This window comes from Pelodiscus sinensis, chromosome 26 (genome assembly GCF_049634645.1).
Source record: "Pelodiscus sinensis isolate JC-2024 chromosome 26, ASM4963464v1, whole genome shotgun sequence".
Classification (NCBI taxonomy): Eukaryota; Metazoa; Chordata; order Testudines; family Trionychidae; genus Pelodiscus; species Pelodiscus sinensis.
The window spans coordinates 1229713-1245182 of record NC_134736.1 but is presented as its reverse complement, the minus strand read 5'-3'; the positions used below and the strand labels follow the sequence as shown (position 1 = coordinate 1245182).

At 58.1% G+C, this 15470-nt stretch overlaps 1 protein-coding gene across 2 annotated transcripts; it reads left to right on the top strand.

The window, feature by feature from the left end:
* The first annotated feature begins 589 nt into the window (after positions 1-589).
* IL10RA (interleukin 10 receptor subunit alpha) lies at positions 590-8600 on the top strand. Of its 2 annotated transcripts, none has more exons than XM_075909405.1 (7): positions 590-855; positions 2781-2901; positions 3086-3267; positions 3786-3955; positions 4862-5009; positions 6563-6687; positions 7059-8600. In XM_075909405.1, exons 1-7 carry the CDS (start codon positions 792-794, stop codon positions 7989-7991), a joined length of 1743 nt encoding a protein of 580 aa, XP_075765520.1. In that variant the 5' UTR covers positions 590-791; the 3' UTR covers positions 7992-8600. The 2 variants fall into 2 exon arrangements, with proteins under 2 accessions (XP_075765520.1, XP_075765519.1); XM_075909404.1 differs by having other exon boundaries at positions 602-855; positions 4859-5009.
* The last annotated feature ends 6870 nt before the right edge of the window (positions 8601-15470 follow it).

Sequence of the window (15470 nt, the reverse complement as noted above, 5' to 3'; positions counted from 1 at the left end):
ACCAGCAAGGTACCCCCACTACTACATTGTACAATGTTAGAAAGTGGTGACTCCGAATATTGCTGCTTTACTAGAGAATTAACTCTCAGGGGGTGGCTGTGTTAGTCTGTAACTTTGAAAAGCAGTGAGTAGCATTACTGGGTGTAGCTAATTAACCGTTTGCTCAAAATTTGTGCCAAGCTGTTTTAGGATGGTAACTGGGATGTAACAGGGTATCAATGTATTTTATTAAACAGAACAAGCACTTCACACAGCACTTGCCCTCCGGTGCCATATTTATAAAGCGGGGCTCCTCCTTGGCTGTTCTCTTCATTTTTTCCTTATTCAGAAAAGCAGCTTTCCCGCTGGGAGTCTTGAGGCTGGTGGAGCCGGCCCATTTCTTTCGATTGAAACGCGTTCCCAGGCTGTAGCGCAGCGAGGTTTGAAGAGGAAAGGCAGCGCCCCTCAGATCACAAAAGGAATCAGACTGAAATGATAACACATCCCCCTGCCCAGCCACGCCCTGGTGTGTGTGCCACTGCGGGGATTTGCCCCTTTTTGGGCAGAAAAGCCCCCGGAGCGGCTGTGGGCCGCCGGGAGGAAATACCCGAGAGCTGCTGACAAGTTCTCTGCGGAGGAGTGGGCGGAAGTGAGAGGCCCGTGGAAACAAGCCAAAGGACTGTGCTGCTCTGCTGACGCCCCCTCAGACGTCACCCGGCCTCCCAGAGGGAAAACAAGGGTGCAGCGAGCCTCAGCAGCAGGCTGCACTCTGCTCTCCCAGCCGGGCGCACACAGACAATGCAGCTCCCAGGATGGCACCAGCTTTCGCAGCACTGACGGTGGGAGTGGCCGTGTCCCTGTGCCTGCAGGTCTATGGTAAGGCTCTGCAGCCCTGACTCAGCCGCCAGGGGCTCACTGTGCACCCGCTGGGCCGGCGGCTTGGCTGCCTGGGCTGGGGGCGTGAGGAGCCGCTTGGATTGTATTAGCCCATCCTGAGATCTTGTAGCCCTGCTCTCCCATTGGCACCTTTCCCTGGGATTCCCTAGCAGGGGCTGCTGACTTGCCCGGGAGGGAGGAGGTGTCGCTGGGCACTCGCCCTGGCTGTAGCACTCCCCTTCGGTGCCTGAATGCCCCGGCTCCGCTTGGGGCCTGGCTCCGGGTGAACATGGCCCCTCGTGGGCTCCGCGACTCTGTGAAGCCGGTGTCCCCAGGGTGGCTGCAGCCCAGCCCGGGGTTCGTGTTTGGTACGAAGCAGCCGCAGCGGCGGTGGGGACAGGAAAGCAGCCACTGTTGTTGGCTGATGGGCCTTTGACACTGGGCGAGGGGCTGACAGGGCAGAAGACACAAGCCGCCCAGAGGGCTTCCCCTCCCATCGCAGCAGGCGCCAAGCTGAGAACGGGCACTTCCCCAAGGACAGGCCCCCGGGGGGTCCAGGCTGGAGAGCGTTGCTAGTGAGGTTGCTGGCGGGTTTGTTTGGGGCTGATGCAGCCAGTGCTGTGAATGCAGCCAGTTCTCTAAGAGCTCCTGGGAATTGTGTCCCCCCCGGGGAGCGAAATGGCCCCGTTACTTTTGCAGCCCTCGATGTATTCCTCCCCTCCAGACTCACGGGCCCTGGGCGCTGCCAGAGAGTCTGTGCCAGAGCCAGGAGCTGAGCTCTGCTACTTATTTACAGGGTGATCTAGGGCTAGACACATAACTTCCCCAAGCCTCTGATCTCCTACCTGCAAAATACAGGTCGTGAGTAGAGCAGCTCAGCGATTTCTCCACAAAAGCTTTTACCCCCGAAAAATGCAGATTTGTCAAAGAGGAAACTGGGGTCGAGAGCTGGTGTCAATGAGCTTCCCGACTCCAAACCCCGGGAACGTTGGTTCAGAAAGGAAACGCTAGCTGGTGCCTCTCACCTCTGGGAGGCAGGAAGAGGCAGGAAGGAGGAAAGTTTCAGCAAGTTCCTTACGGGGAGTTGCCTGCTGCTTTCATGTGGGGTGTGGACAGCATCCAAGGGAGCTTTTAGTGCCGTGGCAGGCCCCAGGCATTCAGCTTTTATCTACCAGGCTGTGAGCACCGAGAGCCCAGCACTCTGCTGAAAAATATTCGTTCCCTTTCCTTTGAGCTTTGAAATGAGCGAGCCCGGGTGCAGGGCTGGAGCCGAGCTTCGCACCAAGCCCCAGGGAGGATGGAGGACGCCACCCAGGGCAGCAAGAGAGGCTGGGGGCTGGGGGGGGGGGCTGCAACTCTGTGCTCAGGCTACTCAGGGGCTCTCAAGTTTCAGGAGGGTCTGCTGGGGTGGAAGGGGAAGCAGCAGAGTGTGCTGGAAAGCTGGAGGGTGGGAGAAAGCAGAAGGGCCGATGCGGAACCGATGCAGCTGCTCCTGGGGCGGGATAGTTACGGGCTATGACCCAGCCCTGTGCAGAAGGGGGAGCAGAGTCATCCCTGTTGTTGGGGGGGGTCTGTGTCTTTCCCACGAGAGGCGCAGAAGAGACCTTTGCTGGGAGCAGGAAGCTCTGGGCCCGGCTAGGGGATGATGGAATGAAGGGTTATTGCTCCTCGTGGTGGGTTTCCGAGACAGACTGGCACACTCCCTGCCTGCCTCTGCACGGAGATGTCTCCCCAGGCCCAGCCTGGGAGTGTGTGCAGAGGTGAGCGCCTCACTGCAGTAGGACACCCCCGCCACACACACACACACACACACACACACACACACACACACACACACACACACACACACACAATGCACCCGGGCCCCTTGGCTCCTCCCCAGGCCTGGCCTGTTGCCAACTCTCCCCTTCGCTTCCTCCCTGCAGGTGAGAGTCTGTCCAACCCAGGCAATGTGCAGTTCGTTGCTGACATCCTCCACCACGTGCTGCACTGGGAGCCTGGAGTGGAACACACCAGTGAAACCTCGTACGACGTGCAATACCTGGTGTAAGTACCCGGGCCACAGGGAGACGAAATCCCCTCTAACAGCCAAGCCACAAGTCCCCTTTTACCTTCGCTTGCCGCTCACTCTGGTATCTAACGTGCCAGAAATCTTGTGCTAACTTTCCAGCAGCCCTAATGCTGCCCAGCCCCCGAAAGCTCCTCATTAAGGCGTGACATTCCTGTACAGGTATGGGAGGCAGTTTCCCTGGACGGCCATCCCAGGCTGCACTGAGATCTCGGAGCATTCCTGCAATCTCACCAACCAGACAATGAACCCGTCTAATCGCTACTATGCAAGAGTTAGAGCCGTGTCTGCAAACCGCACCTCTGGCTGGACCCGGACAAGAGGTGCTTTTTCCCCACAAGAAGGTAGCTGGGAGTTTCCATTATTTTCCCCTCTGAACCCTAAAATCCGTAGCCATGAAATGGCAGCCTGTAAACGTGATGCAGCTGCTAGCTAATAGCTTTCCTGGTGTAGAATTGCACGTTTGGGGAGCCGACCCCAGGCCTGTTACGGGATTACTCAGGGGTCTAGTCACTAAGTGCTAATTCATAAAGCACTCCCAGCCCTCCAGCTGACCAAGATGCTCGCGAGAGTCTGCCGCAGAGCTGGGGGCAGAGTTCATTCTGACAAGCTACTTGGGGTTAGTTTGAACAAAGCTCAGGTGGCGGCTGTTAGTCATGTCGCGTAACGCACCACGACAGGGGAGACGCTAGGGTGAGGGGGGCAGGCTAAGAACTAGAATCGAATCACATTGAATCGAGAACTTGAAATGTGTGTGGGCTGGGTGCTCTGTGATGCTGGCTCCTGTGGTTACTCTGAGAAGAAACCTCTCTTGGGCGCACAAGGAGAACCAGTTCTCACCGATTCTGTCATGTTCCACCAGCTACTCTGCGTCTAGCAGACGTGAGACTCTTGGTGGAAGGCAACACCATACACGTGAAACTGAAGCAAGTGCACCTGAGCGTGGGGAACAAGACGGTCTCATTCAAAGACATACAAAAGTACGGCAGACAGTACAGGACGTATGTCAGGAGGTCGACAGACACGCTCCAGGTGAGCCGGCCAGCACTTGTGCCATGGGGCTGAGGGGCAGGGCCAAGGGCCCCAGCTGAGACGTTTTGAATGAGGAGTGTGACTGTACCCCAGATCGGCTTTGCCTTTGCACTTTTAAAACCCTAACCCATTCCATGCCCCATATTTCAAACTTGACACACAAGAGGGATACATGCACCAAAAGAGGAAGTACACATCCAGCAGACTGAGACACTGATAGGGTACACGGGGTATTTGGTCCAAAGCATTTTCAAGTGATGCATATGTGTGTCCATCCGTCAATTTCACAAAGTGGGGGGAGGGGGAAGGGTCACAGAAAGTTTTTAAGTTGAAAAGTTGCCAATTTTTAAACTAATTTTCTTTTACAAATAATACATAGTGAGAGCGGCGAGGAGTCCTGTGGCACCTTAGAGACTCCCTGAAGTGTTGGAGCATAAGTTTCGTGGCAAAGACCCACTTTGTCAGATGCACGTGTCTGACGAAGTGGGTCTTTGCCCACGAAAGCTGATGCTCCAACACTTCGGTTAGTCTCTAAGGTGCCACAGGACTCCTCACTGCTTTTGCAGATTCAGACTAACACGGCTCCCCTCTGATACTTAATACACAGTGAGGGTTTTCTCACCCACGAGACTGCCACACACCCCCGGCCCATCCACGGGACATTTTGTTGAGTCGGTTTTCAGTCAGAGACTGAATGAGAATTTCCCCAAACCCGACACACTGACTGGCTGTGAGCCGTGTGCAATGAAAACAGCTTTGAAAGGGCTGCAGGGGCCAAATCAGTGAAGGAGCCAGGTCCAATTGCCCAGGAGCCGCCCCGAGCCCTGGTCTGCAGCCCCAGGCTGGGCCGTGCTGCGTGCGTGCCAGCTGCCCAAGGTGACTGGCCTCTGGTGACCATTTCAGCAGGTGCAGGAGGAGACCAGCGAGGAGTTCGACATCCCCGGGCTCCTTTGGGGCGAGCGCTACTGCGTCAGCGTAGAACCGCACATCCTCTCCAGGCCGGTCCCCTCCATCCGGACGGAGGAGACGTGCGTCACGATCCCCGAGAACGATGGTGAGTGGACGTGCTGGGGTTGGGGTTGCCACTGGGGTCGGAGCGCCACCCGCTCTCCCAGAGCCATGGGGCCGAGATGTCTCCCACCTCCTGCGCGGGCAGGCGCATCCAGGCCATGGGACTGCCGCCCGTGCACAGCACTGGCCACAGCCACGGCGCAGCAGGCAGAGGGGGAGGAGGGACCGCAAAGACCTGTGCAGGAGGGAAGAGGAGAGTGGGCCGTGGGGTTCAGACCCTCTGAGGTTGCCCTGGCATCTCCCGGAATCAGCCCCCATGCCCTGGCAATGCCCGAAAGCCGCCCTGGAGATGGGAACAGGGTATTTAAGGAAATGACATTGTCACCCTGGGAAAATCTCCCGCAAGAGCGTCAGTCAGAGATTACAGCTATTGAGGAGTCCCAAAATCCTATTGCCAGGTGTGACGGCCAGTCGGGGTTCCCCAGATCCTGCAGCCCCGTAGCAGCAAGAACAGACTCCGCCAGCCAGAGAACAGAGAGGGGTTATTGCTCCTCCAGGATACAGCACAGACAGGACGTGGCTACTGGAGTCTGGGCCAGGATGCCTCAGATCCCTCGGGTTAGGGGTGTCCATCGCCCCCTAGACCTTCAGACCTCAGTTTAGGCTCACTCCCTCCTGTTCCCCAGCCAGCAACTGCCCCTTCCACCAAAACCTCCCTCCTTTGTTCCCTGCCTGCCCTCAACCGGTCCGACAGGTTGGGTCTTTGCCTACAGTGACTTAAGGCAGCCGTCCTGCTGGGCAGAGCTACAGGTACCGGCCAGCAGGGGTCATCCCCATCCCACACAGCCACCGGTGGTTGCCCAGATGGTATGGCCTGCCCACCACATCACACCAGACCACAGACATCCTCTCCACCTGCACATCCGCCCCACTCGCACGCATGCCAGCCCTGCTCGCACACACACCTGCCCTGCTCGCACGCCCATCCGCCCCACTTGCACACACACCTGCCCCGCTCACACGCACATCCGCCCCGCTCGCACGCATGCCAGCCCTGCTCGCACACACACCTGCCCTGCTCGCACGCCCATCCGCCCCACTCGCACACACACCTGCCCCGCTCACACGCATGCCAGCCCTGCTCACACACACACTAGTCCCAGGCTGATGTTTTAAGGATTTAAGCCTGAGAAACCTTGCAGAGTCCTGATGGCATATTGGCTAGGCCGGGCTAACCTAGGGCTCCCTCTGCTCTGTGGTGGGAGGGCGCCTCACTTGCTGAGCGAAGGCCCCAGAGACGCTGTGCCTGGCTCTGTCACTGATTCACCAAGTGCCTATGAGTGAGTCCCAGGCTCAGCCGGTGCCTCAGTTTCCCCCCGGTAAAAGGGGGCTGTGCCCCCATTTCACAGGAATGGGTCTTGAAGCCCCGGGGGCTCCTCGGCAGAGCAAAGGCACTAGAGATGGGCCCAGCTTGCCTGAGCCTTAGCAGGTTCGCGCCACTTCTCCCAGCCGGAGCCACGTGCGCCTGCTGTGACACGCCCTGGCTCACTGGTGCCGCGGCTCCAGAGCTAACCCCTGCTCACTGTTCCTTCCCAGAGCACACCGGGATCATCTCCGTCAGCGTTGGCATCTTCCTCCTCATCTTATTGGGCACCATCCTCCTGGGCACCCTGCTGCTCTGCGCATACATGAAGAAACCCGTCAGGACCCCGGCCATACTGGTGAGCCCCCGACACGAATGGGCCAGGTGTCTGCCCCACCCTGCACGGCTGTTCCGCGGGAGCTCAGAGCCTTTTGGTTTCCCGGCTCCGGGAGCCGGGTCTCTGCCAGGGCAGGGGGCTGACTCAGGGCTTAAAGCCCCCAGGCCTAGCTTTGGCTCTTGCCACTAGTCCATGCTGCCCAGGTTTCCAAAGCCCCTCTGTTTTCCTGCCCCGGGGGGTGGGGGTGTCCAGAGACCAGCAACAGGAGCACAGCTCCTCAAAGAGCGGCAGCCACTGCCAGCAGTCCGTCAGCAGGGCTGAGAGCCAAGCCGCAAACAGACACGGGGGACAAAGGGCAAGCTAACCCTCCTGCTTCTTCCTGCCCCTCCCAGAAGTCTCTCCTAAAGCCCTCCGGGGCGGAACACGAGCCCTTCCCCCTGGGGGCCAGCGGGACGGTGTTGTGCCTGGACGAGGAGCCCATCCAGCAGCTCTCCGTGTGCCAGAAGGACTCTGCGCCGCCCAGCAGCACAGAGAGCAGCTCCAGCAGCGCCCCGCAGCCGCCAGCCTGGGGCTGCGTGTTCCTCACCTTCCCGGACGGCCCCGGGCACCTGCCGGAGCTGGAAGGCCTGGCCGGGGGGGACAGCAGTTGCAACAGCTTGGACAGCGGAATCAGCCTGCAAGACTCTTCCTCCGGCCTGAGCCAGTTCTCAGCCGCGGGGAGCCAGGACTACAAAAGGCAGCAGCCGGGGGGCGACGACAGCGGCGTAAGCCTGGCGGGGACGTGCTCCCCCAGCTGCAGGGACTACTCCGCCATGGAGGAGGGGCTGGGGCAGCCTGAGGGAGAGCGGGCCGGTTCCCCTCCGGCCCGGGGACTCAGCCAGGAGGCTGCAGCGTTTCGTGGGTACCTGAAGCAGCCGAAGGGCACAGCAGACGGGCAGGGCGACGGAGCCGGGGGGGTGCTGCCCCCACAGAGCCCTGGCGGGACAGACGTCTCGCTGGAGACGGGCTGCTCTGAGCCTGCCTTGGCCAAAGGCTACTTAAAGCAGGCATTGCCGGGGCCGCCCTGCGGCGGCGCAGACACGCCGCTCACCGGGGAGTCGGGCCTGCTGGGCTTCCCCAGCTCCAGTCTGCTGCACTACGGGGCGCTGGGCATCACAGGACCCTCGAAACCCCTGCCCGAGGCGCCCAGCGCATGGGGCCTCTTCAGCACGGACCTGCTGGGCAGCCTGCCTCTCATCTCCAGCCTGCACTCCGGGGAGCGGCTCCACCTGGAAATGGAGCCCCTGAGTCTGCTGGGGGCGGGCTGCAAGGACAGTCGCCTCTAGGCCAGGCGGGAGAGGAGCTGCGAGGCCGTGGAGTCGGAAGGGAGGTGCCAGCCTCGCCGGCTGCGCTCGGACGCTTTGTTCTCACCTACCTCATGCAGCGTGTCCCTCCGGGAGCTGCTGCTCCGATAAGCTATTGCCAGCACCTTGCCAGCGTGCTCGTCGTGCTGGCCGCCGGGGGAGACCTCAGCACGGCAGGGCAGAGACGACTGCTGCCTTCCTCCCCACGCACGGGCCAGCCTCCGTCAAGCACAGCCGCTGGCCAGGGCGTTCCGGGCGATTCCCACGCTGCCTCTCCCAGCCCTGCCCACGCAGTACAGGGACGGTCTCTCCCCGGCGGGAGCACAGACAAAGCCTGCGCGGAGAACGGGAGGGAGGCAGTAAGCTGAACAGCACCGTGCCGCATGTCTGCGTGGACACTAACTAGTCCTGGGGCCCGAGACGCCCCGTCCCTCTCCTGTCTCCCGCCAGCGCGGCCGGGGCAGCAGCAAGAACCTGACATATTTATGAGCGTTGTACGGTGGCCACTGGAAATGTTTTGCCTCTTTTGTTCAGAGAAATGTTATTTATTTATTTTTAATATTGAAAGGACGACCAGTGTCATTCATTTCAGGGCATCTCCCGTGTGCGAGCTTCGTGTTACACCCCTGCTGCAAGAGAGGCTTGCTGGTGCCAGCCCCCTGACAGCTCTAGTCTTGGTCCCAAGCCTTCTCCTCTGGGCTGGGTCAGCCCTTCCTTCGCCGTGTACCTTAACTGTACACATATGCTGGTCCCCTAGGGCATGTGGCCTCCTGGTCAGGCACACACTCATGGTCGCCCCAGGTGTGCGGTCCCAAAAGGAACAGCGTAGACAGCTGGAACAGCTCGACTCGGGACCAACTCCTGTGTAACACCGCGGGACCGAGAGATACGTACAGTGCAAGTGCTCAGAAGCGTCAATCGGTAGCGCTGGTGAGTAAGGACAATGGAAACGGGGTGGTTACATCTAAAACAACAGCATGACGTGTGTTCTAATGACTAAACGTAGCAGGTAGCCTTGTAAGGACGGTCATCTCACCCTGCTGTAGCTACCCTGTTGTCATGGCTACATATGCTCTGACCATTTGCTTGCCTCTGGTGCCAGACAAAAGGGGTCTTCCCGCCTTCCACTTATAGTCTCCAAAGTTCATTGTCTACCTCAGAGACAAGGCAACCCACTCTGGGTCATTCTCCAATAGCTTGTCTCCTTCTTGACAGCCCATCCCCTAGGCGATGTCACACGTAAATAGAGCTTCCAGGGTGTTGACATTAGACAGCTCAATTTACATTGCGGCCGAGCTGCGCCTGCTACCTCTTGGCTGGAAGAAACCTGTTTGTCTCTTTGGTCGGTGACAGCCTTGGGAAGGTATTTTCAGTGCGTAGCCTTGAATATCATCCCCCACATATCACGCAATGACAACCAGCATTAGTGCGGCAGGCGTGTTTATTGGAGCCCTTCCATGACATCATCGATGGACTCAGACCACAGAAGAGGAGCGCTGGATGTAGGGCACTGGTCTACCTGTGAACCCTTTGACATTTGGCAGGGAGGGATTGTTAAGGTCACAGCAACTCCTCCGTCCTCTGAGGGTGCGTCTGCGCAGCAGGGCTTAACTCAGAATGAACTGAGCCAATTGAGTTACGTCAACTGCACAGCTTATTTTGAAAAAGCTTCCTTCAAAATTGGGAGCGTCTACACAGCACTTATTCCGAAATCGAGCGCTCTTCCTCCGACTTCCCTTAGGGTATGTCTACACTAGCCCCTAGTTCGAACTAGGGTGGTAATGTAGGCAACCGCAGTTGCAAATGAAGCCTGGGATTTTTAAATGTCCGCTAGTTTGGACTCCGTGCCCCGCGGCTACATACGGCACGAACTAGATAGTTCAGAGTAGGCTTCCTAGGAGTAACAGTGGTTCGGACTAGGAAGCCTAGTCCGAACTACCTAGTCTGTGCCGCGTGTAGCCGTGTCCGCACTAGCAGACATTTAAAAATGGCGGCGCCCGGCAATATGCAAACGAAGCCCGGGAAATTCAAATCCCGGGCTTCATTTGCAACTCTGGTTGCCTACATTAACCACCCTAGTTAGAAGTAGGGGCTAGTGTAGACATACCCTTACTCTGCATCCAATGAGGGCAACAAGAGTCGGAGTAAGAAGTCCTCCAAGCTTGACAGTATTTCAACATTATTTCAAAATAACTGCCTGCTGCGTAGACACAGACTAAGTCATTTCAAAATAACGCTAGTTGTTTTGAAAAAAATGTGGCTGTGTAGATGTACCCTGAAGGGGTGGCATTTTACCTTCACTTCACACCGATTGAAATGATAACACAAGCCACAAAGCAACAGTGTATCACGTCCAATTTCCGTTCTTCTCTTATATTAGAAATGGAAACACAAAACGTCAAAGACTATTCTGTTGTGAGTTAAACTGAACTCCTACCGGGGCATTTCAGGAATTCTAAAGTTGCCCAAATTTCAGGGAAACTTCACTGTGCGGTTTTTTCAGTAAAACCAGTGAGCTAAACACAAGCTGGTGAGTCGGACTTCAGAGTAAAATCATGAATCAGCTCCATTAACATGGTGCATATCAGCACATCAGAAAGTTTCCTCTTGTTATGTTCCAGTTTAATTTCTTTTTAAACTGTGCAGCACTTGGCAGAGGACTGGATGAAACTGCTTCTTCTGACAGCGCAGAAGTTCCTCTAATAAAGGAGGAACTGATTCAACTCCAAGTCCAGAGGAAATTCCACCAGTGTTGCATGTTTTCCCAAGTTAGCACAAGGCCAGACGAGAGCCTCGGATGATAGTTACATCTGACTTTTGCAGGAAGTTGCAACTAACTCACGCTGGCAGCATTTCTGCCCATGTTTGCCACTTCCAGATGGCTTACTTCATAATTTAATTTCCAGCTTTGGCTAGAGAGAAGTGCTAAACAGGGCTCGCTTGCTAGCCCGCCCGCCGAGTGGTCTCTTTATGGCAGATTCCTGCACAGGAAAAGACCCTCTCTTAGTGAAATAATGACACGACCTTATACACTTGTATGCAAAGCTTCCCGACTTCTGTGCCTGCCCCTAAAATGCTCTTGTTTGACGACGCCTTTCTTTTCAGCCAATTGGGTTGCAGTATGCAAACAACTGTCCCAACCAATAGGATTGCACATGTGCAGATTCCTTTCAACCAAGAGCCTTTATGGCATGTATGGATATGTGGGCTCTTTCCAGCCAATAAGATGAAAGTCTGTAAATCTTGGCGGGGACCTCGAAGGAGGATAGCACTTGTCCATTGTCCCAGGTGCCCTGTTCAGCAACGCGCCGTGGGTCCAGTAGCCACCAGACCCCAGAGGAGCAGGAGGAGGGTAAGAGCAGGGCGGGGGCACAGAAGACAAGACAGGAAAGGCGAGGCCGCTGCTGTCACACCAATGCAGGGACCTCGCTCTATGCAGGGCTGGAATCCAGCTGAAGAGGAAGGTTTATTCCAGCATTGCAGAGAACAACACTGGGTCCTTGTACGTCGCCATGGGGCTGTCTGGATCCATCTGCTGTCACTGCTCTCATGCTGAGATTGTCAGCTCCTTGGGGCAGGGCCTGGGCTTTGGTTTTGTGTTCGTACAGCACCGAGCACAGGGGACTGGGGAGGGTGGTCCTAGGTGCTACAGGGATGCAAATAAGGAAGACAATTTAAGGAACACTTTTTCTCAGCCAATGCCCTGAGGATTTGGCAGGGAGGCAGAAAGGAGGTTAAATTTCATCTGGCCTCATCAGCTGGTGGATAGGGCTGAAAACACTGGCTGGCTCCAGGCCCAGGCTGCTACCACTTATTCACGTGCAGGAAGTGAGCAGAAAGCAAGTGAAAAAGCCACAAGGAGCCCAGCCCCCAAGGCGCGGCAGCCAGTCTGTAGCTCTCCTCCCCTGCTCTCCTCTAGCCCCACTGCACCCCTGTGTATTTACACGGCACCTGCCCACCACACCCCAGCAAGGCCACGAGAGAGGACAGCTTCTCCCCCGGCTGTGGCTTTTACCCATTCTGCTTCCTGTTGCTGTCCCGGCTCGCTGCAGCTGCAGGCCTCCTGCATGCTCAGACTCAGCACCCCGCTGGCAGGCCTGGCCTTGTGCGTGGGAGCTCTGCTCCCCTGCAAACCCTGCCAAGGAGCAGCTTGGCTCTGGGGTTGGTTTTGCTCCTTCCGCTGCACGAGAGTGTCGCTTTTCGAGAAACCATCTTCTCGGGCCGTTCAGAGATGAAAGTGGCATGTGTGTCCCAGGAGCACACGGGGGGTAGGGCAGGGGGTTCACAATACGACAGTACCTGTAAGACATGTAAGTGCAGGGGGTGGGGGGCAGGAGGTTGTGGGGGGGCTCCAGGAGTCAGGGCAGGAGCTTGGAGGTGTGGGGCCCAGGGCAGGGAGCTGGGGTACATGTGGATGCAGAAGGTGCAGGGGGCAAGGGTGCTCTTTAGGGAAGAGAGGCTCACGCCCCCCCCCCCAGATTCATACAGGAGGCTGCTCACTCTGCCCCCTCCCCTCCCTTCCCCCGCCAGGAGAGGGGGGAACGCACAGGAAGGGGAACAGCAGCCAGCTTGGGCGCCTGAATCTCACAGGGTGGGGGGGGTCAGTCCCCTGCCCTCCGGAAATGGTGCGGGAGGGGAACAGCACACCCCCAGTGGCCCCTTTAGCTGGCCTGCTGCTTAGCAGGAAACCCTGCGCCACCCCGTCTCCAGCGCCCCAGCCAGCAGCTCTTCCTTCCCAAAGCCGCTCCCCAGGGCGCACGGGTCACCTCTGGCCCTCCAAGAGCCCCTCCCTGCTGCCCAGCCTGCACTCAATCCGCCCGGGCGCCCAACACAGTGCTGGCCGGCCAGAACCTTCCACCTCTGGGCATCCCGGTGTTCTGCACCAGGCCTGCGGTGCCCTGGTGTATGGTACATGCGCGATCCATGGTGAAAAGCGCCCACCTGCAGCCCCAACGTGAGACAATCCAGGAACAGCCACGGAGGAGCTCAGAGCAACCCCCAGCTGCGGACGGGGGCAGAGACGTGCTTTCCGCCCCACGTGGCCCGGAAGGGGGTGCAGCATGGGGCACTGAAGTCAGCCCCAAGGCCTCTCCCTGGACGGCAGCCCGGGCAGACGAGGAAAGCCAAGGCATGCACGGATGTCTCTTATCCCCATTCCAAGCAGGAGCCAACTGAGTCCGTGCCCAGGCCGCCCGCCAGTCCGGGCGTGAGGAATGGTGTAGTTGGGGCTCACTGTGATACTGACCCGGGCCGTGCTTCCCCCGCACCCAGCAGGAGCCGACTGCGGCGCCGATGGAGAAGTTGCCTGAGACACAGAAAGGCAGCACTTTCATTTCAGTGGAAACGGAGCATGTGCCGTTTGGGCTCCTTTTCAAAGAAACCGAGCGCCCAGGAGTTCCCCCAGCTTTCATGACCACTCGAAACTAGGAAGGAGCCCCGGCGGGGGGAGGAAGCCCAAGTGGAAGCCAACCACCGCGGGAAAGGCAAAGGAGTCAGACTGGAATGAGAGGCTGCGAGGCTCCTCGTTTGCATCACAAACTGCCCTCCGACTTCTGGGTGTGGGGCAGACGGGGCCAGGAGCAGTGGAGAAAGCTGCACCCCTTGGAAAGAGGAAATGAAACTTGCTTAGCTAGTCCTCTGCCACCGGGGAGCAGGCCCACAGGAGTCGAGCCTCGTCCTCCGAGTCCTGGGCCTACATTTGGGAGCTCCGGCGACGGGCTGGGGCGGGGGACAGAGCAGGGCAGATCCCTCTTGCCCGGCAAAGAACACGATTGTTCGGGGGGATGTTAAATGTCGGTTAATTGAATAGTCAAGAGTTCTTATCGGTTACGCGACTGGTCTCTAGCACCCAGGACTATAATCAGAGGCAGCAGCGCCGGGTACCAGGCAGGGGCTGGTCTGCAAGAGGAGCCGATTTAAAAACCAGCTCCCAGACCTGCCACGAGCTGGGCTGCCTGCCTGCCGGCTCCTAACACACTTTAAATGCAGAGTCGCAGCAGGGGTGGGTCCCGGACCCGGTGCAGACAGGAGTGAGTCGGGCCGGCCGCCCTGCTGGTGTCGGGGAAGAGGGAATGCGTGTCGTCCACAGCCTTTGCTTATCGGTTAACCAGTTAATCGACTACACGATTGCATCCCTAGTTCAGGGGCAGGCCTGATTTCACACCCCGAGAGCACCCTGCCCACGCACCTCTGCATGGTGCTGCCACAGAGGCTGGAAGTGCCTGCCCAGCACGCGCATTACAAACACGCTCCCTTGTGGTCACACAACAGTGGCATCGGGACCCGGCCATGGAGAAGGGAGAGAGCAGCATGGAACAAACCACAGGGCTGGAAGGGGCCTCGAGGTCATTTAATTGAGTCCAGTCCCCAGCACTGTCTAGACCATCCCTGATGGTCCAACCTGCTCTTCAATATCTCCAGGGATGGGGATCCCACAACCTCCCCGGGCAACTTATCCCAGTGTCTCACCCCCCTGACAGGCAGGAAGTTTTCCCTAATGCCCAACCTGAACCTCCCTTGCTGCAGTTTGAGCCCCTTGCTTCTTGTCCTGTCCTCAGAGGCCCAGGGGAGCACGTTTTCACCCTCCCCCTTGTGACGCCCTTTTAGGTACTTGAAAACCGCTCCCATGTCCCCCCTCAGTCGTCTCTTTTCCAAACTAAACAGGCCCAGTTCCTTCAGTCTCCCCCACAGCTCATGCTCTCTCGACCTTTCACCATTCTTGCTGCTCTTCTCTGGACCTTCTCCAGTTTCTCCACATCTTCCCTGAAGTGTGGTGCCCAGAACGGGACCCAATCCTGCAGCTGAGGCCCGATCAGCGCGGAGCAGAGGGAGGAATGACTCCTCGTGTCTGGCCCCCCACGCTCCTGTTCATGCAGCCCAGAATCACGTTTGCTTTTCTGGCAGCAGCGTCCCACTGTGGGCTGATGTTCACCTTGTGGGCCACTCTGACCCTTAGATCCCCTTGTGCAGGGCTCCTTCCTACGTGCTCATGTCCCATTTGTACGTGTGCGACTGACCGTTCCTCCCTGAAGGGCAGCGCTTTGTACTCGCCTTTACTGACCTCACCCTACTGACCACTTTAAAACACAGCCCCACCCTCCCATGCACGTGTAACCCCGCCCGGCGTGGTGTCCGCCGCCAAGCTTGGCAGCATCTGTGTTCTGCCACTATCTGAGTCACCACGGAGTACAGAGCAGAACCGGCGGGGCCCACTTGCTCTGCCCTTGCAGCATGGCTGTGACCCACAGATAGCTGCTCTCTGGGAATGGCTCCCTGCGCGGCTGGGCCACTCGCCTTCTCTGGAGGCTCGGGGGAGAGGCGGCTCTCCGAGCGCTGTTGGAGGGGAAGTCACTTGCCTCAGACTGAGGCTGTAGCCCTGGGCTGACCTGTGAGCGAGGGAATTGAAACAGGAGCCTGGGGAAAACCCAGGATTTCCCACCACCCGACAAGCCTCAATCATGG